The sequence below is a fragment of the Eumetopias jubatus genome, unplaced genomic scaffold, assembly GCF_037043125.1.
Source record: "Eumetopias jubatus isolate StellerSeaLion01/CBP00866 unplaced genomic scaffold, mEumJub1_p1.0 scaffold_1, whole genome shotgun sequence".
Lineage (NCBI taxonomy): Eukaryota > Metazoa > Chordata > Mammalia > Carnivora > Otariidae > Eumetopias > Eumetopias jubatus.
The window spans coordinates 47,615,306-47,636,898 of NW_028274807.1; the positions used below are offsets into that span (position 1 = coordinate 47,615,306).

The 21,593-nt window shown below is 39.7% G+C and overlaps 1 protein-coding gene and 1 non-coding gene across 4 annotated transcripts; one reads left to right on the plus strand and one right to left on the minus strand.

The window, feature by feature from the left end:
* Nucleotides 1-497: 497 nt before the first annotated feature.
* Nucleotides 498-15,354, plus strand: LNP1 (leukemia NUP98 fusion partner 1). 3 transcript variants are annotated; one of them, XM_088025745.1, is made up of 4 exons: nt 523-696; nt 10,248-10,304; nt 10,389-10,619; nt 15,056-15,354. In XM_088025745.1, exons 1-4 carry the CDS (start codon nt 541-543, stop codon nt 15,203-15,205), a joined length of 594 nt encoding a protein of 197 aa, XP_087881871.1. In that variant the 5' UTR covers nt 523-540; the 3' UTR covers nt 15,206-15,354. The 3 variants fall into 3 exon arrangements, with proteins under 3 accessions (XP_027975042.2, XP_087881871.1, XP_087881897.1); XM_088025771.1 differs by having other exon boundaries at nt 10,251-10,304; XM_028119241.2 differs by lacking the exon at nt 10,248-10,304 and having other exon boundaries at nt 498-696.
* A 941-nt stretch (nt 15,355-16,295) lies between these two features.
* LOC114221119 (U6 spliceosomal RNA) lies at nt 16,296-16,399 on the minus strand. Its single transcript, XR_003611682.2, has one exon. It is a non-coding gene; the product is annotated as a U6 spliceosomal RNA (small nuclear RNA).
* Nucleotides 16,400-21,593: the final 5,194 nt, after the last annotated feature.

Below are 21,593 nucleotides of genomic sequence, written 5' to 3' on the forward strand. Positions count from 1 at the left end.
AGGAGTGTATCTAGCAGTAGATATAGCATGCCAATAGCTGGCCATCTTGCAGGCTGTAGTCAGTCTGTCCCTTGTAAGTGGCCCCATTTCAGAGCTAGCCTGGAGCTGACAGGCATATTATAAGGGTCATGCTCCATCATCATTGACAGCTGGAGATGCCATCACATGTCATTACATGTCATTGGCAGCAGAGCACAGGGAAAACCAGGCGGTGGACTGTGCTTCCCACCCTTAGGCTTGGAGACACAAGCCCCAGCAATGGAAGGATTAAAAAGCCTCAATTTTAAAAAGACAGGGGGAGGGGAGGGAATGTGGGCTGCACAGTTTATAAATAGACACTCCCCGAGGCTGCCTGATAATGAAGTGGTTGTTTAGTAAATCTTTCTCCCTTAAGGATCCCGTTATCGGAGAGCATTTGAAAATACCAGTTTCATTTTGTCTTTGGGGGAGATCCTGGGTTTCATCAGGTCAGCCCTGTTGGATGATATTTCCCTCTCTCAAATTTAGGGGCAGGTCTTCGAGAATTTGAATCACCTACACATGGAGCACAAAGATGATGACGATGATGATGTGTCTTTCGCCAAATGGATGAGCAGCTTCTGGGGTCACGGCTGGATAGAAGAGAATGGGAGAGGACTCCGGGACCACCACGGATCACAAGATGCCACTTACAGGAAAACCTCCCTGCCCTGCCCAGTGAGTTATGATCAGAGAACCAGGGGAGAGCTGGACTAAGGGAGGGGGATTTCTATTAGATAATTTTTGAAGAGGCCTTTGGTATAAAATCTTCTCTGGTTAAAAATCAGTACTTCTAAACCTTTTTATACCCACAAAGTCCCTTTTATTATTTTATCTTGTCCTCCGGGGGACCTGATTTTCATTTATTAGGTGAAGATTTCTTCCTTTTTAGTAGCCTAAGATACCTTTAACTACTATTCAGAGCTCCTGATAAACCTGAGACAATCCTCCTGAGGGTTAATATGATTCCAGCCAAAGGAAAGAAACTTGATGTTATAAATTAGTCTGTGTAGCATCAGGCATGGATCAGTGTGTGATTTCCACTACTTTTTTTGAAATACTGAAAATAGCTCCGTGATTTGATGACCTCTAAAGAATTGGCGATTCCACATCATAAATCACTACCTTTGATAAATTTGATACACGTTTTCTTCTGGTTCCCCTTTGGTTTCCCGAGGGGAGAGGGAACCCAAATTTTTCTGCCCTCAGCACTACTTTTCCATAGGGCAGCAGAGCACCCAGTGTCTAGGGAGCAAGATGGAAGCAGGAGAAAGCTCCTGATTGCAGAACGGGTGGGCCTGACCAGGTGAGGACTCAGCGGCAGATGCAGGCAGCAGTTCTCTCCACTCAGCTGCACGGCTGGAAGACTCTGCAGTGGAGACCTGCATCCTCTGCTTCACAGTTACACAGCAAGAATATAGCTTTTCTTTTTTGCAGGTCACTTAGGATTCTAGCTATAGAGAATACCTCCCCAACTTGCTTCTGTCAACCCCAGAATCATGTACGTTTTGGGGCAACGTTATTTTATTTCAGTTTTAGCTTCAGAGTTCCCAGATGCATAATGCCTATGAGGGATATTACGGTGGGTAAGGCAATCCCTTTTACTCCCCGTGACCGGCAAATTTGAGGAATGAGACCTCTTTAAGACACAAATATTTGAAAGTAGATTTCTTACCAAATGCATACTCAGGGACAAAGGGCAAGTTGCAACAGCTCTTTGAGCTTCAGGTTCCTTATGTAAAAAAGACGAGAGGCTGGACTGGATGATTTCTGGGAACTCTTCTAACTGTCCATGATTCTGTTGTAAATAAACACCTGTTTATCACTCTCTCATTTTAATCTCTTATGTTCCACTTCAAGTGAGGTATTCACAATGAGTGAACCTGAAGTACAATTAGTTTCCAGTTTCCAGATAGCTAGAACCAAGAGGAAACAAAGAGAAAAACTGTGATTTGCTATTTATCTCAACAGCCCTTTAGTACTGTTGAAAATATGAAAACAAAATATGAAATAAAAACAAATGGCATAAAATACAGTTTTGTTGAATAAATTTGAGCACCTATTAGACCTTTAAAACTGAGATAATCCACTAGGGAATCCAGTTTTAGGTTGCAATGTTGTTTGCCTCAAACTATTGGGACTCAGCAGAATTTGTTACATGGGGCATTTGTACACAGTGTCTGTATATCTCTTCCTGCTCATACTAGCTTCGGGCATTTGCCTGAATTAACCTATTTAGATTCTCTAAGTCAACAGTGAATTCCAAAATTATCAGACTATATGCAGAAAGTATGTGTTTATTTAAGGAGACAAAGCATGGAATAAAAATGAGCACCTGACCGAATAGAGTAGAGAGTGTGAGGGCAAAACACAGAGCAGGGGACCCAGGGTGACGTGGGCACATCCTGGGAAATAGTCAGGGGTCTGAATGTCCAGTTCCAGTCACAGAATGCCATATATTTATGACAAGAGCCTGTATTGGATAGTTAACTTTTCTAATTCTAAAATGTGCTCAGATTTTTCTTACTTTAGAGATCAGAGAACAAATTAGGTTTTCATTTTGTGTGTGTGTGTTTTGCTTTGAGCTCAATCAATAACTTAAAAAGAAAAGCTTACTTCTTAGCCTTGTCTCTTTTTCTCTCTCCCCACTGCTCCCATCTAAGGCTCTTCCCTCTCATAACCTATTAATAACCTATATCCATCCATATTACATGCTTAGGAAGAGAAGAGCTTTCCCTTCCTTTCCCATTTGAATGTGGTTTCTGGTTTGTTTTTTGCATTTTTTTAAAGATTTTATTTATTTATTTGACAGAGAGAGGCACAGCAAGAGAGGGAACACAAGCAGGGGGAGTGGGAGAGGGAGAAGCAGGCTTCCCCGCAGAGCAGGGAGCCTGATGCGGGGCTCGATCCCAGGAGCCCGGGATCATGACCTGAGCCGAAGGCAGATGCTTAACGACCTAGCCACCCAGGCACCCCTTGAATGTGGTTTCTAACATGGTTTTTAGCCTCACGATTCCTGCAAAACCATAGCGATGGAGCCTTATTAATTCATTGAACATATTTACTGAACACTTACTATGTGCCAGGTATGCAGGGCATGTAGAGGGTACAAGAAGACATACATGATCTCTGTGCTTGTGGAACTTCCAGTCTAGTGGAAAATACAAATCTGGCAGAAAGAGCAAGGCAGACAAGGGGTAAAGCTTGGTTCTTCTCAGAGAACACCACTTTTTGACAAGACTCAATATAATAATCTGTGATCACTGACTTAAAGTAAATTAAAAAACCTATCGTTACTGTCCTGATGTTCTTGATGAAAAAAAGGAAAGTAATGTGAAGTCTCTTTTGTGAACTGAACAGATGTGCCTTCTACCTCCCAGCACCACATGAATACAAACTTGAAGTAAAACAGTTTCCATATTCCTTATTTATTCTGCTCACTGAAAGTGGCTTTTTAATACTTTAGTGTATCCAGCTCTCTAGTCATCTTCTTCAGCTTACCATGGTTCTCTTAACATTGTTCTGCATGTTCTTCAGCTTATCATGGTTCTCTTAACATTGTTGGGCCTAGTGGGAGGGAGGATTATGCTAAAATGAAAGAACTCTTCAAGGAGGAACTGAGTCCCCTGGCCTAGGGCTTTGCTAACTCCGGATGGACTTTTCCAGGGCTTCTTCTATGTTTCAAGGTAGGCACAGTATGTGCTTGCCCACATGATATCATTTGAGGGGATATAATATGAGCCTCTACCTGTCTGTAACTAATGGATTTTTTTCTTTTTAAAAATAATCACCTTTAACCATTTTTTTATATTCTCTCTTCATATTCTCAACTTAAAGCAATAGAAAATATTTTTAATTTTTATTTTTTTCCCTGAATGACCTAGTCAGGTCATACTCATGGCTACACACTCTCATCATTATAGTATCTCACTACAGGTGGTTCTCCTGCAGTTGCTCACTACATGGGTAGGGCGGAGCAAGGTCCCCTGAGAGGATTTCTCACAAACCCGAAGAGAGGGAATATCCTAAAGTTTCATGACTAACGTAGTTTCTTGTTTTTCAGTTTAAATTTATGTTTCATTTCAGTAGGAGACAATGCCTTAATCCCCAACAAGAAACTAGTTATAGTAGTTTTTTTTTTTTTAAGATTTTATTTGTCTATTTGACAGGGAGAGAGACACAGTGAGAGAGGGAACACAAGCAGGGGGAGTGGGAGAGGGAGAAGCAGGCTTCCCGCCGAGCAGGGAGCCCGATGCAGGGCTCGATCCCAGGACCCTGGGACCATGACCTGAGCTGAAGGCAGACGCCCAACGACCGAGCCACCCAGGCACCCCAGTGTTTTTGTTTTTTTTTTTTAAGATTTTATTTATTTATTTGAGAGAGAGAGCGAGCGAGCACAAGCGGGGGAGGGGCAGAGGGAGAAGGAGCCGAGCAGGGAGCCCAATGTGGGGCTTGATCCCAGGATCCTGGGATCATGACTGAGCTGAAGGAGGCACTTAACCAACTGAGCGGTCCAGGCGCCCCAAAACTAGTGATAGTTGCAGGCAACAGTGACAATTCTGCGGAAGGACTTTTAGCGTAATGTTCTACAGATTTGTTTTCTGTCTTCTACTAGATGTAGAGGAGTTGCTGGGAAGGCAGAAGAGTAGAGTGGCTAAGGAGGGTGAAGGGAGGGCTCCAGAGGAAGCCAGGCTTCCAGGGTCTACCACTAGCAGGATAACTGATTCAGTTACCTCTCTCTGCCTCAGAGTCCCCATATGTAAAGGGGATTGACGGTAATAGCGGATAATGCATAAGGGTGTAGTGAAGATTCAGTGAGTAATTTCTCTAATGTAATTAGGACATTGCCTGGTACTTAATAAGCACCTATGCTTATTATTATTATGTGTTGGAAGTGTTGAAAGTTAGAATTTTTTTTTCCAGATGATGATGCGTCAGTTAATTGCTGCAAAAAGTCTTTCATTTTGCCTTTCCCTCCTTCTCTTTCATGTTTCTCTTTCTCATTTATACTACAGTGAGAAGACAGGAGGGAATTTTATACTAAAGGTTGGCATGTGGCATATATTCTGTTATGGACTGAAGGTCTCCCCCGCACCCACCAAATTCATATGCTGAAGCTCTAACCTCCAAAGTGGGTGGTTTTGGAGATGATGCCTTTGGGAGGTAATTAGATGTAGATGAGCTCATGAGGTGGGGCCCTGTCAGATGGGATAACAGAGACACCAGAGAGCTTGCTCTTTATCTCTCTCTCTCTCTCTCTTCAGCAGCATGCACTGAGGAAAGGCCAGATGAGCACACAGAGACAAGGCGGCCATCTGCAAGGCAGCAAGAAGGCTCTCACTGGGAACCAAATCTGCCAGGCTCCCCATTAATTTTTTTTTTTTCTTAAAGATTTTATATATTTATTTGACAGAGAGAGACACAGCGTGAGAGGGAACACAAGCAGGGGGAGTGGGAGAGGGAGAAGCAGGCTTCCTGCTGAGCAGGGAGCCTGATGCGGGGCTCGATCCCAGGACCCTGGGATCCTGACCTGAGCCAAAGGCAGACGCTTAAGGACTGAGCCACCCAGGCACCCCCACCCACTCCCACCCCACACTAATTTCTTCTATGCCTTGGGTCAGAGAGTGCATAGGGTTTTTTCTTCAATAGGAATTGTCTTCTGGAGTCACAGTGGAAAGAGCTGTGGTGCTGAGCACACTCTTCTGTGCGCAGGTCAGGGAACTGGGTCGTTATGCCCTAAAGGTGGCACCTGCAGCATGCTTTGTTGCTTTGCCATCTGGGACCCCAGCTGCTGAGCTCAGAGTGAAGGGATCCCATTCCATGGGCCAGATGCTGCTTCACAGTGTGGGAGAGAGAGCTATAAGCCTAGTCTGTGGCTGTGGGGTGACAAGGGCATACTTGGTCAAAGCAAGCCATGTATGTAGGGCACTATTTCATGTCTTTGCCAGGAAAATTACATTGGAAGGGCAAATAAAATCCCAAAAAGTAAAACTTGCATGGTACATACACATATTTAAAAATGAGAACTTCTCCCTGTAATCAGTGAGAGAGCTCTTTTAAGCCTGTTTCCCACAAAGTCACACAACACAACAAAGGAACCAAAAGACCTATCTGATAGGAGATATTAAGTATATACTCCATTTATATTGTGATAAAACACTTGCTGTTCTTTTTAGGCCTCTCAGTGGAAGAGAACGTTTGTATAAACAACCTCATTTCATTCCCAGCCTCAAATTTTTAAATTTCATTTTTAAAGTTTTATTGTGGTCAGAACACCTAACATGAGATCTACCCTCTTGGCAGATTTTTAAGTGTGCAATCCAGTTAATGAGAAGCACATGTTGTACCGTACATCTCTAGTGCTCACTCATCTTGCATAACTGGAATTTTATACCCATTGATAAGCCACTTCCCATTTCCCCATTTTCTCAGGCCCTGGCAACCCCTATTCTATTTCTTGCTTCTATGGGATTGACGATTTTAGATACTTCAAGTAAGTGCAGTCATTCAGTATCTGTCCTTCTGTGTCTCAGTCTCAAATTTTGAAAGTATCATTTTTTTCCCTGATAATATAATACACCGTCGCTGCAGAAAACTTGGAAAATACTAAAAAACCAATCCCATAGCACAAAGAAAACCTTTCAAAACATTTGGGTATGTTTTAAGATTGCCCATCTTATGATACTACCCTACTTCAAGCCCTTCTCACCACTCCCTTCTCCCAGATGCTCACACTCAATAGGCTTCTTTTCCTTCTACTCCGGCAAGCTTTTCTGTGGCAGTGCCTCTGAACATATGGGGCTCATCCTGAGGTAGAAAACTGTTCCCTGTTCCCTAATTAACCCTGCTCATCCTTCAGATCGTATCTTTATCATCACACCTTCACAAAAGTCTTCCCTGATCCTCCTAGCCACTCCAACACCCATCCGAACATACATGATTTTACCTTGTTTTGTCCTCTCTGTGTACCTTGAACTTTTCCTTTATAGCATTTGGCCAAGGCTGTAGGCATATGCCCTTTTTGTTTAAATTCCATCTCCCGGGGCCCCTGGGTGGCTCAGTCATTAAGCGTCTGCCTTTGACTCAGATCATGGTCCCAGGGTGCTGGGATTGAGCCCCACATCGGGCTCCCTGCTCAGCAGGAAGTCTGCTTCTCCCTCTCCCACTCCCCCTGCTTGTGTTCCCTCTCTCACTGTGTCTCTCTCTGTCAAATAAATAAAATCTTTAAAAATAAATAAATAAATTCCATCTCCCAACATAGTCTCCAAGAGGGGGACACTTTGCCTGTTTGGTTCCCCAATTTATCCAAAGCAGCCAGTACCATGTCTTACCTATAATAAATGGAATAATATATATAAATTTACTTCCTATCTTTTAGTAGCTGTACAAATCTTTAAACATATTTTTGATTATTGTTTGAGAGACAATTTCTAGATATGTGTGTTAGTTTGCTCAGACTGCCATAACAAAATACCACAGACTGGGTGACTTAGGGCAGAAATTTATTTTCTCACAGTTCTGGAGGTTAAAAGTCTGAGATAAAGGTGTCAACAGGTTTGGTTTCTTCCAAGGCCTCTTTCCTTGGTTTACAGGTGGCCACCTTCTTGCTGCTTCTCACATGGTCCTCTTTCCTCTGTGTAAGCATATCCCTGGTGTCTCTCTGTGTATCCAAATTTCTTTTTCTTATAAGAGCACCAGTCAGACTGGAGTAGAACCCACCATAATGGTCTCATTTTAACTTAATTGTTAGAGGCCCTATCTCCAAATATAGTCATAATCTGATGTACTCACATAAGACTTCAATATATGAGTTTGGGGTAGGGGGACACAATTCAGCAAATTATAACATGCAATGGATAGATCCAAGGAGGGGAATATTTTAAGCCCTCTGACACACACTGCCAACAGCTTTCTAGGAAGGATGCACATATTTGTAGTCCTATCAGCAAGGAAGACAAGTGCCTATCTCCCTGCACTCTTGCCAGTGTTGGTACCATTAAATAACATTTTTTTGATACCTGAAAGACAAAATTGTATATTATTTCATTTTCCATAGTTTTTGGCTACTAGTAAGCATCAACATTTTTTACCAGCTGGTATTTCTTTTTCTTTTACATTTATTCATCTTACATATAAAATTATTTTTAATTAAGATTTTATTTTGGGGGCATTGGGTGGCTCAGTCATTAAGCGTCTGCCTTCGGCTCAGGTCATGATCCCAGGGTCCTGGGATCAAGCCCCGCATTGGGCTCCCCACTCTGCGGGAAGCCTGCTTCTCTCTCTCCCACCCCCCCGCTTGTGTTCCCTCTCTCACTGTGTCTCTCTCTGTCAAATAAATAAGTAAAAATCTTTAAAAAAAAAGATTTTATTTTTAAATAATCTCTACACCTGACATGGGGCTCAAACTCACAACTCAGAGCTCAAGAGTCACATACTCTTCTGACTGAGGTGCCCCTCATCTAGTATATATTTAATGAACTCATGTTGTGAATAGGGCAAAGCGCTGGATACTGGGATTCTAGCAGAGAATGAAACATAGCCCTTGATACGATGGGGCATGTAGTCTAATGGAGGAGAGACATGTAACAAAATCACCCAAAATATTGATTATGGTTGTGATAAGTATCATATAGGAGGAGTATGAGACCCCAGCAGGGCATCGAACTGGGACCCGAACCACCCAGGGTGGTAGGGAAGGGTTTCTGTGAAAGTGCAGAATGAATGAAGTATGATTAACCATGTCCTGGGGTAATGAGGTGGGGTGGTCCACTGTCATGAGCAGAGAGGACCCCCTTGTGTTGGGTAGGAGCAGTTGAGCTGGAGGAAGTAACTAACCAGTGAGGCCGTCCATGAAAGTGTGGGTGGTGCAAGATGAGGTACAAAATAAAGAGTGATCAGATGTGACTTGGTTGGTGTCCTGACTACTCTGGCTGCTCTGGGAACGACAAAATAAATGGGTAAGAGTGGATATAGGATGTCCACCATGGGAGGCTGCTTCTATAATCTGGGTGGCTTGGATTACGGTAGTAACAGTGATGCTGGAAAAGCGTGGATAGTTTTTGAGAGACATTTGAGAGATGGAATCTACTGACTTGGCAAGAGAACGTGAAGAGTAGCTCCTGAGTTACGGGTCTGAGTAACTGAATGAATGGTGATACCATCTTCTAAGTTAGGGGACACGTGAGGAGCAGGTTTGGGGAAGAGAGGTGATGAAGTCAGATTTGCCCAAGTCAGGGTGAGTGCCAGTGGGATACTTGGCCAGGGGGAGCTTGAGGGAGCAGAAACTCAAAGGAGATGTCTGGGCTAACAACATAAATTAGGAAATCAGATGATAGCTAGAAATTGAAGCCTGAGGCTGAGATATTTAGGGAGACAGTGTAATGTGAGCAAGGAAAGGAAGGGAAGGAAAACTAGTTTAGAACCTGGAGGAACTCCAAAAGTTATGAGCAGCTAGAAGGAGAAGTGAGCAAAAATGTCTAAAACACTGTGGCAGAAAGATCACCCTTGAGGGTGCAGTGGTAGAAGACAAGGAAAGATTGTTTCTGGGGGTGCGGGGGGGCACACGGGCTACTGGATTGAATGCCACGGAATGATTAAAGACCAAAAGTGCACAGAATTTGGCAACATTGAGATCAATATCCTGACCAAAATCAGCTTGCGTGCAAAAGCTGGATTAGAGCGAGTTTGGAAGTGAGAGAAATTGAGAGAACATTTCTTTCAAAAATTGCCTTCTCTGAGCTGTCTGTCCTTTGATTATTTTCCAATTGTGATTTTAACATCGATGTTATTGTATCATATGACCTCTGTGTTTCCCTGTATGCATGTGAGATATACTTATTTATTTTCAGGATATTTATTAAACATTACTGACATGCAGCAAATACTTTTTATGTTTTTAAATCTACCATTAATTTTGTTTATATTGCTTGTGATGTATATTGGCTTTATTTTTATGTAATTAAATTAATATTTCCTATGACTTTTCCCATTGTTCTTTTGCTTAGAAATTCTTTCTCCATATAGAAATCATATAACTATTCACTGTTGTATTATTTCTTAAACATTTATGACTTCATTAAATTTTTTTTTATAATTTTGGAAATTCTTTTTACATGTCAGTTTAAGGCTTGGAATGCTTCATTATTCTACCCTCATGGTAAAGGATGAACAAAGCTAGTCTTGGGATATTCTCCTTAATGTTTTAACTAATTGATTCTACTTCATTGTAGGAGGAAGGCCCTACTGATCAAAAAGATAAAATTTCAGTTCAACATGAGATTTGTTTAGTTGGTAATTTATGGATATTCTGTCCCTGTGCTAACATTGTACCATCTCTTTATATTGCAAAAATTTTTATTCTGTATTCCCAGTTTCCTGTGCTTCCCAGAATCACATCATCTGACAGCCGTCCCAGAAGGCATTCTCATGAGGACGAGGGATTTCGATGCCATACCCACATGCTGGATTACAGAAAATGTTCAGTGGATGAGTCATTCAAGGAGCCACTGGAATCAAAAGGAAGCTCCCGTTCCAAAATTCAAGCATTTTCAGAGTCCTTTGAACAGGAACTGTGCTTTAGAACCAAACGCTCTGTCTCTTTGGTACGTAACAGTTATTGAACATTTAACCACTTTAGAAGAGAAAACCCAAAGGATTTGTCCTCCCCAAGTTTGAGGAGAACAAATCTAACTTCTTCATTTACAGCCTAGTGATGAGGTCTTTGAAAAATGACAGTTTTAGATAGCCCAGATGTATATTTTTTTGTTATTTTTATTGGAGACACCTGGTATAGGAAAATTCCTGGAGGACCATAGGTGGAATGTTTTTGTTACCAAGGTCCTCTGGTTCTTTGAGACTCTTTTTGTCAATCTTATAAATAATTGTGACTTGTTCTTCTTTCACTCTTTGAAGAACAGAAAAACTACCCCAACTGTTCCTGTCCTTTCAATATTTAATCCAGTAGCAAACAGTGTATGATGGTGGTGTGTTTCCCTGTTCTTCTATTTTTTTTTTTTTTAAGATTTTATTTATTTATTTGAGAGAGAGAGAGAGAGTGAGCAAGAGAGAGCACAAGCCAGGGAGGGGCAAAGGGGGAGGGAGAAGCAGGCTTCCCGCTGAGCAGGGAGCCTGTTGCAGGGCTCCATCCCAGGACCCCGGGGTCATGACCTGAGCCGAAGGCAGACGCTTAACTGACTGAGCCACCCAGGCGCCCTCCCCTATACTTCTAAAAAATATGCAGAAGGAATTCTCTAAACACTAGTAAGATTCCAGGAGTAGGAGCTGTCCAGGCATTCCCAGTGACCTGTGGGAGTCTAAACAAAGCACAAAGGAGAGATAGACATGAAATGGGGGAAGACTAGAAACTCCATTGATGATGCCAAACTTGATACATAAAGTCATACACTAGAGGATCAATTAATTTGGGGATATTTTTTGAACTCTGCAACATGTTCACTGAGTGGCCTTGAGCAAAATAACTTTTTTTATTTTTTGGTTTTGGTTTTATTTTGCAAAACAGGAACACTAATATGTCTCTGCCGTGTAGTAGGCAGAACAAATAAGTGACCAGGCATGTTGCCACCTGGTTCTTGAGCTACGCTCTGTGAATGTAGAGAGGAAGATGTGGCTGCTTCCTACCTCTTCGTGCGTCTGAACACAGTGCTTTCTGCTTAGCAGTGATGGCTGTTGGTGCAGTCACCATGCATCTTTGCCTCGTAGGTGGCACCTCACTTTTATCAGAGAGTGACCCTGTGTATGATTCCCCTTCAGCAGGCTGCTCTCTCCACCTGATCATAAGAGGAATAGGGCACTGGGTGTTATACGCAACTGATGAATCATTGAACACTACATCAAAAACTAGTGATACACGATATGTTACCATATCTAAATCTTATTAAGAGCTCCTCTTTTGTCTTTTCTTTATATTGTTTTAAAAAAATGGTTTCAGACTTAGAATGGTATTGTAAGAGTAGTACAAAAAAAAAAAATCCATTCTTCATTTAGATTCCCTCCAAATGTTAATGTGTTATATTTACTTATGTCTTCTCTCCCCTTCCAAGCCCCCAAACAAGGACAGGAGAACATTCTGTTACAGAAACACAGTATAATAATTAAACTCAGGAAATTAACACTAATACAATACTTTTATATCTAATTTATTGATCTCGTTCAGATTTTGCCAGTTGTCTCAAAAATATTCTCTATTGTGAAATTCCAGATCATGTGTTGCAACCAATTTTCACATCCTTCTGATTGATTTTATTCTGGAACAGTTCCTTAGTCTTTTCTTGTCTTTCATGACACTGACATCTGAAGAATACAGGCCAGCTATCTTTTAGAGTGATGCCTAGTTTAGGTTTATCTGATATTTCCTCATGATTAGATTTAGACTATGAGCTTTCAGCAGGAACATAACAGGAGTGCCAGAATTCCTGTTTTAAAATTACATGTTCAAGTCATTAATTATATTAATTCAGGAGACATATCTGCCTTAAGTTTTTTCTGGAGCAAGTTACAGTATAAGTGTATTTTGAAAAACATTTTAATCTGAACTATTCTTTGTTGATTCTGATGTCGTCAGAAAAAAATTCATATAACAACACATCATATGTAACTGCTTACACGATAACATTCGCTAATATTATAAGCCCTAACAGCGTGTAAACATGAAATCAGTTCTCTTATTTAAAGAGATACTCATCACATTATCCCTAAAATATCAAATGTTAGCTAATATTTCATTTCCCAAGCTCTTCCTTTTGAGTACCAAGGCAATTAAGAAAGCATTTTCAACTTTTTGACCCAAGAACTCTTTTCACAATTCCATATAATACCTAGAAACCTGCTAGGAATTTACAAAATCATTTATTTTTTTTTCATATTACATATATAAACATATAGGATAAATACTTTTATTAAATATTTTATTTTATATCAATTTTATTTTATTTTTTTAAAGATTTTATTTATTTGACAGAGAGAGACACAGTGAGAGAGGGAACACAAGCAGGGGGAGTGGGAGAGGGAGAAGCAGGCTTCCTGCTAAGCAGTGAGCCTGATGCGGGGCTGGATCCCAGGACCCTGGGATCATGACCTGAGCCGAAGGCAGATGCTTAACAACTGAGCCACCCAGGCGCCCCTATTTTATATCAATTTTAAAGAGTATTTTATAAAGTTTATCCTTATGTAAAATTAAAAATTTAGAACATACATATAGTTTAAAACATGTTCTTATTTAACAATTGACATACTTTTCTAAAGCTAACTACCCTAAAAAGTGTGGTTTATCAGCAAATCTAAAACTGATTTATATTTTGGCTGGGGGCCAAATGTAGAGTAATGTGTAGATTAAAATTTTATGTCCTTCAGCATCAAAAAGATCAAGAAATTGGGGCACCTGGGTGGCTCAGTCATTAGGTGTCTGCCTTCAGCTCGGGTCATGATCCCAAGATCCTGCTTGGTGGGGGGGCCTGCTTCTCCCTCTCCCACTCCCCCTGCTTGTGTTCCCTCTCTCTCTGTCTCTCTCTCTCTGTCAAATAAATAAAAGTCCTTAAAAAAAAAATCAGGAAACTAGTTTTGTGACCTGATCATGACCAACAACATTAAATTCTTTCATTTTGGTATTGAAAACCTCAGTTGTCTTATTTTGATAATTTTTACATTTTGTTTCTAAATAATGATATAAGAAAAAAGATTTCAGCTCATTATTTACAAGCATTTCTCAGATAGTCTTTATTCTCAATAAGGGAAAAGCCATTGCTTTATTTTGAAAATAATCATCACTGTATTTTCTCTTTTTTATACTGCTCTTATAAGTATTGGAGATATTCATGACTGCTACATATGAACTTTGATCAGGCTGATGGATCTAATACAACTGCTAGGTCTAATGAAAATAATCTGGGGGTACATTTACAGAACTAGTACAATTTTTAAGTTTCTCTTAACCTGTATCTCAGCTTCATCATTTGTTTCACTTTGTGACTTTGGCCACTGGACCAATATAGATAGAAATGAAATAATCTAGGTATAAAAACAATTTAGCATTGAAGAGTAGCTGACATCACCGCAGTAACCAGACACCCTCATAACTCAGCCTGCAGGGTTGAGTCATGATCTTGCTCATCTGACTGGTACTCATCACAGTGCATATTCACTTGATAGACCTTTGGGTGTTCCCCAGCGTTTCCAGTTCGCATGAAGGAGGGGAAGAGTCATGACGTTATTTATTTTTAAAAATAGAAGTATAGGTAGATGCCATCGCCACATTTATCAATGCCATTCTTTAGTCAGTAATTCCTTCGAAAGACGCTCCTTGACCATGGAAATGAAGAAGCCTTCCCCCTTCCCACCCCATACTTCCCTATCAGATCACCCTGTTTGCTCATTATCATTGCACTTATCACTATCTGTGATCTTCTTGTTTCTTTTTAGGCTTATTGATTATCACGCTCCACCTAGAGGTAATATCAAAGAAGTTGGGTTTCTTAAGTTAGTGCTGTATCTCCTGATCTTAGAACAGTAGTACGTGTTCAATAAATCAGTGAATGTGGACCCCTGGGCAACCAGCTGGGGAATGTTAATGTGCCTGGATGTCATTTCCTTAACACTTCATTCTTTACATAGTCTTCACATTAGAACCTAACACAAACCCTACTGTTAATGTAATTTAAAGAAGTAGATACTGGGAGGTTAGAATCATTCTGTATATGATTCACTTGCTCCATTCCTTTTCAGAAAGCACCAGGAGACTATTAATTATATCGTACTGTGAAACACATCCCTCTATAGGTCAGAGTTGTGTACAGGTTGAGTTTCCTCCATAGATCATCCACTGACACCCAAGGCCCCATTCCTTTTATTTATGACTGAAACCTTTAGCAACACCCTTGGGCTTCCGCTAATTTATTATGAGAAACTAAGATGTGGAAGTCTACTAAATGACCGGGGCTTTGTTCATTTCCAAGAGTTAGGAGAAATGCGGCTCGTTGTCAGCTGTCAGCACATTTCTACCCTTTTTCTGAACTTTCTTTTTCAGGGACCTGAGAGCAGAAAGGAGAGAAGCAAAAGGGAATGCCTGAGGATGGAGATGAAATCTCAAAAGAAAGTGGAGGAAAGAAGGAACCCTAGGAAGGAAGAACATGGAGAAGCATACATGCCCCCCTTGCTTGAAAAAGATCCCAAATAGTATTTTGTTTCCACATCATGTCTCCAGATGCCACTGTGGTTTTCGGGCCCCAGTACGCCAGGCCAGGTAGTGGTAGCGGTGAAGGAGTGCCCACAGAGGCTGAGTGACTGCAGGGGGCGGTCGGTGCCTCTGCTCCCCCACATGACTCACACCCAACTCTGACTGCTTCTGATGTCTTAGTTGAGAGTGTGATCTGCTCTGTTGTCCTTTTATGGGACTAAGGAGAATGACAGGTATTTTAATAGAATAAGTTATTCTTAAAAATGTAAAGAAAGATATTTAAAGAGCCACCCACCCATCTTCACTAACTCTTCTTCCGCATCAACCTTGCAAATAATTTTAAATAAAAGTCATTGATGTGACTCTAAGTTTACTTCTTTTTCAGAAGTAATAATGTAAGTATGTCTAATGGCCGTCATTTAATGAGAACTGGTAATTAACACGCCAGGTACTATGCCGAGTTCTTCAATGCCTTACCTAAAATAATCCTCACTACTCTGAGGTGGGACCTATTCTTTTCACTTGCTAGCTGAGGAAATGGAAATTTAGGCACGTCCAGGAACTTATCGGTGAGGTGGCAGAGTTAGGGCCAGAGCCCAGTTCATTGTGACTCATGGTCCTAACCTGAGGCAGGACCTTCATTTCCCTTTAGCTCTGGCTCCTAACCTGGTGTTTGTGTGTGTGATGTACATGGAATGAGTGTATGTAAATGAGAAAAGCAGGAGATGGGAGGAGCTTATGCTAATGACTTTTACACGGGTGGAGACTGATTTTTCTGAGGTCAGCTTTATGCTCTGGGTTTTAACTTTATGAGACCATATTCTTATTTATTTATTTTTATTTTATATTGAGACATAACTGACATACAATGTCATATTAGTCTCAGGTGTACAACATAATGATTTGATATTTTTAATATATTGTGATATTATCACCACAATAATTCTAGTTAACATCCATTGTCACACATAGTTACAAAATTTTTTTCTTGTGATAAGAACTTTTAAAATCTACTCTCTTAGCAACCTGCAGATATACACTATTACTAGCTATAGTCACCATGCTTACCTTATATCCCATGACTTATTTAAAAAATATGGAACGTTTCATAAATTCACGTGTCATCCTTATGCAGAGGCCATGCTAACCTCTGTATCCTTCCAATTTTAGTGTATGTGTTGCTGAAGTGAGTACTTCTCTTGTTTCTTAATTTTCAGCTTTATTGAGATATAATGGACAAATAAAATTATATGTTTTAAATTGTACAAACATGATGATTTGACATATGTATGTTTTGTAAGATGATTACCACAATTGGCTTAATTAACACATTGAGGCCATATGCTATCACTGTTTTTCTTCCCAAAAGAAAAGATACTACAATTCCTCCTATTTATTTTCTTATATTGAAGTATAATTGATATTTAACATTCTATTAGTTTCAGGTGTACAACATAATGATTTGATTTTTGTATACTTTGTGAAATGATCACCACAGTAAGTCTCATTAACATCCATCATCGCACATAGTTATAAACCTTTTTTTCTTATGATGAGAACATTTTTTTTCCTTTAAAAAACCCAGCTTTAGGGGCGCCTGGGTGGCTCAGTCGTTAAGCATCTGCCTCCAGCTCAGGTCATGATCTCGGGGTCCTGGGATCAAGCCACACGTCAGGTCTCCCTGCTCAGTGGGGAGCCTGTTTCTCCCTTTCCCTCTGCCTCTCCCCTGGCTTGTGCTCTCTTTCTCTCTCACTCACTCTCTCTCTCAAATAAATAAAATAAAATAAAATAAATAAAATAAAATAAAATAAAATAAAATAAAATAAAATAAAATAAAATAATAAAATAAAATAAATAAAATAATAAAATAAAATAAAATAAAATAAAATATAAAATAAAATAAAATAAATAAAATAAAATAAAATAAAATAAAATAAAATAAAATAAAATAATAAAATAAAATAAAATAAAAAAACCCCAACCCCATACCAGCTTTATTGTGGTATCATTAATACCCCAAAACTGCACAGATTTAATGTACACAATTTGATGAGTCTGGACATATGTATACACCCATGGAACTGTCACCACCAGCTATCAGTTCTTCTTTACTTCTCCGAATGCTCTGAAGCATGGCATTTCTTAACTACTTCCACAATTCATACAAGTCCTCCCTTCTTAGGATGGATCCTTTTCAAATTTTTTTTTAAGTAGGCTCTACGCCCAGCATGGAGCCCAATGTGGGGCTTGAACTCACGACCCTGAGCTCAAGACCTGAGCTCAAGACCTGAGCTCAAGACCTGAGCTGAGATCAAGAGTCGGACACTTAACTGACTGAGACACCCATGCACCCCAGTATGGATCCTGTTTTGAAATTAGCTTAAGGCAAAATTAGTACGTTTGAGAAAGTTTTTCTTGCAGACACATAGGATGAGAACTTTTAAGATCTACTCTTTTAGCAACTTTCAAATATGGAACACAATATGTGACGATAGTCGCCATGCTGTACATGACATTCCTATGAATTTTTATTTTATGACTGGGAGTTTGTACCTCTTGATCCCCTTCACTCATTTCACTCACTCCTTTATCCCCCTCCTCTCAGGCAACAACCAGTCTGTTCCCTATATCTACGAGTTTTGTTTTATTTGTTCATTTGTTTTGTTTTTTAGAGTTTACATGTAAGTGAAATCATACAGTATTTGTCTTTCTGTTTCACTTATTATTCACTTAGCATAACTCCCTCAAGATCCATTCATATTGTTGCAAATGGCAAGATTTCATAGTTTTGTGACTAACATTCCATTGTATATATACACCACATCTTTACACATTTATCCATCGGTGAACACTTAGTTTGTTCTGTATCTTGGCTATTGTAAATAATGCTGTAATGAGCACAGGGGTAGGTACTTTTTTTTGAATTAGTGTTTCTGTTTTCTTCATATAGATGCCCAGCTGGATCATATGATAGTTCTGTTTTTAATTTTTTGAGGAACCTCTATACTGTTTTCCTTAGCGGCTGCACCAATTTACATTCCCACCAACAGTGCACAATTGTTCTCTTTTCTCCACATCCTCACCAACACTTGTCATTTTTTGTCTTTTTGATAATAGCCATTCTGACAGGTATGAGGTGGTATATCATTGTGGTCTGCTTTCTATTTCCCTGATGATTAGTGACGTTGAATATATTTTCATGTGTCTGTTGGCTATCTGCATGTCTTCTTTGGAAAAATGTCTATTCAGGTCCCCTGCCCATTTTCTCTATTTATTCTTTGTTTCTGTCTTGGGTCTTCAAATACCTAAGGGCAGCCAGAGTCTCCATTTTGTAAAGAACATCTCCGCAAACTAGTCATAATACTACAATTGGTTGCTTATGTAAAACACAAAGTAACTTTGTTACAGGCAGTAAAAAGAAGGAAAAGGAAAAAGAAAAAAAAAAGGAAGAGGAAAACAGAGAAAAGTAAAGTAGCAATTATTTTTGGCTTGTATTTTTTCAATTTTCTTTTTAAAAATTTTATCTTAATTCCAGTGTAGTTGATATACAGTGTTAAATTAGTTTCAGGTGTACCATATAGTGATTCAACAATTCTGTACATTACTCAGTGTTCATCAAGATAAGTGTACGCTTTAATCCCCTTCACCTATTTCACCCATCCCCCTCCATCCCCCTCCCCTCTGTTCTCTTCAATTAAGAGTCTATGTTTTAGTTTTTCTCTTTTTTCTCTTTGTTTTGTTTCTTAAATTCCACATATGAGTGAAATCATATGGTATTTGTCTTTCTCTGACTGGCTTATTTTGCTTAGCATTATACTCTCTAGCTCCAACCATGTTGTTGCAAATGGCAAGATTTCATTCTTTTCTATGGCTGTATAGAAATTGTATGTGTATATATATATATATATATATATATATATATATATATATATACATATATATACCACATCTTCTTTATCCATTCATCTATCAGTGAACTGTTGAGCTGTTTCCATACTTTGGCTATTGTAAGTGATCCTGAAATAAACATAGGGGTGCATATACCCTTTTGAATTAGCGTTTTCATATTCTTTGGTAAATACCCAGTAGTGCAATTACTGGATCATATGGTAGTTCTATTTTTAATTTTTTTCCTTTTTTTTATTATGTTATGTTAATCACCATACATTACATCATTAGTTTTTGATGCAGTGTTCCATGATTCATTGTTTGCATATAACACCCAGTGCTCCACGCAGAACGTGCCCTCTTTAATACCCATCACCAGGCTAACCCATCCCCCCACCCCTCCCCTCTAGAACCCTCAGTTTGTTTCTCAGAGTCCACAGTCTTTCATGGTTCATCTCCTCCTCTGATTTCCCACCTTCATTCTTCCCTTCCTGCTATCTTCTTCTTCTTCTTTTTTTTTTTTTTTAACATATAATGTATTATTTGTTTCAGAGGTACAGGTCTGTGATTCAACAGTCTTACACAATTCACAGCACTCACCATAACACATACCCTCCCCAATGTCTATCACCCAGCCACCCCATCCCTCCCACCCCCCACCACTCATACTCTTTTCCACGGTGGCTGCACCAGTTTGCATTCCCACCAACAATGCATGAGGGTTCCTTTTTCTCCGCATACTCACCAACATTTGCTTCTTGTGTTTTTGATTTTAGCCATGCTGTCAGGTGTGAGCATCTCATTGTGGTTTTATTTTTTATTTAAAGATTTCATTTAAATTCCAGTTAACATATGGTATAATATTAGTTTCAGAAGTAGAACTTAGGGATCCGTCACTTACATATGACACCCCGTGCTCATCACAAGTGCCCTTCTTAATACCCATCACCTATTTAACCCATTCCCCTGCCCACCTTCCCACCAGCAACCCTCAGTTTGTTCTCTATAGTTAAGAATCTGTTTTATGATTTGCCTCTCTCTTTTTTTATCCCTCCTATGTTCATCTGTTTTGTTTCTTAAATTCCACATATGAGTGAAATAATATGGTATTTGTCTTTGTCTGACTGACTTATTTTGTTTAGCATAACACACTGGCTCCATCTACATCATTGCAAAAGGCAGATTTCATTTTTTTGATGCCCGAGTAATATTCATATATGTAATTTGCCACATCTTCTGTATCCATTCATCAGTCAATGGGCATGGGCTCTTCCCATAATTGGCTATTGTTGATAATGCTGCTATAAACATCGGGATGCATGTATTTCTTTGAATCAGTATTTTTGTATCTTTTGGGTAAATACCTAGTAGGCAATTGCTGGGTCACAGGGTAGTTCTATTTTTAACTTTATGAGGAACTTCCATACTGTTTTATGGAGTGGCTGTACCAGTTTGCATTTCCACCAACAGTGTAGGAGTGTTCCCCTTTCTCTGCATCCTCGCCAACACCTGTTGTTTCCTGTGTTGTTAATTTTACCCATTCTGACAGGTGTGAAGTAATATCTCATTGTAGTTTTGATTTGTATTTCCCTGATGATGAATGATGTTGAACATCTTTCCATGTGTCTGTTAGCCATCTGTATGTCTTCTTTGGAAAAATGTCTCTTTGTGTCTTCTGCCCATTTCTTAACTGGATTATTTGTTTTTTGAGTGTTGAGTTTGATAAGTTCTTTAAAGATTTTTGATACTGACCCTTTATCAGATATGTCATTTCCAAATATCTTCTCCCATCATGAAGGTTGCCTTTTAGTGTTGTTGATTGTTTCCTTCGCAGTGCAGAAGCTTTTTATCTTGATGAAGTCCCAATAGTTTATTTTTGCTTTTGTTTCCCTTGCCTCCAGAGAAGTGTCTAGTAAGAAGTTGCTATAGCTAATGTCAAAGAGGTTCCTGTCTGTGTTCCCCTCTAGAATTTTGATGGTTTCTTGTCTCACATTTAGGTCTTTCATCCATTTTGAATTTATTTCTGTGTATGATGTAAGAAAGTGGACCACTTCCATTGTGGGTTTGCATTTCCCTGATAGTGAGTGATGTTGAGTGAAAATTTTCAATTTTCATACAACTTGTACCTTCATCCATTTTGGATTGGCACATTCATGTGGTCTTTTAATGCAGTATGATCCTTTTTCACACGTGTAAAAGATGATGTCAAGCTATTACCTGGTGCTGTTTGACTGTAATCCCACCACTGAGGGGGAGGTGGGGCCTGACCTGCCATCAAGGTCTGCATTCTGCTGTAGTTATGAAGAAAAGAGTGTTTCCTTATCCTTGCTTCATATACTTTTCAGTATATGAAGTTTCAGATTTGGGGATGGTCTGCTCATAGAATATAGAAAGGTCTGGGGAGAGGTGGCCCATCCATGGGAAGAGGAGACACCTGGATGGAGTGGCTGGCTGGCTGACCCAGGTTACCTGGCAAGGTTCTTCCCCTCCCTAGACTCAA

Coding starts and splice junctions, on each gene's coding strand:
- LNP1 (XM_088025745.1), top strand. CDS start 541: ATGGAGCACAAAGATGATGACGATGATGATGTGTCTTTCGCCAAATGG. Junction 10,305..10,388: donor TTCAACATGAGATTTGTTTA/GTTGGTAATTTA, acceptor CTGTATTCCCAG/TTTCCTGTGCTTCCCAGAAT. Junction 10,620..15,055: donor CCAAACGCTCTGTCTCTTTG/GTACGTAACAGT, acceptor TTTCTTTTTCAG/GGACCTGAGAGCAGAAAGGA.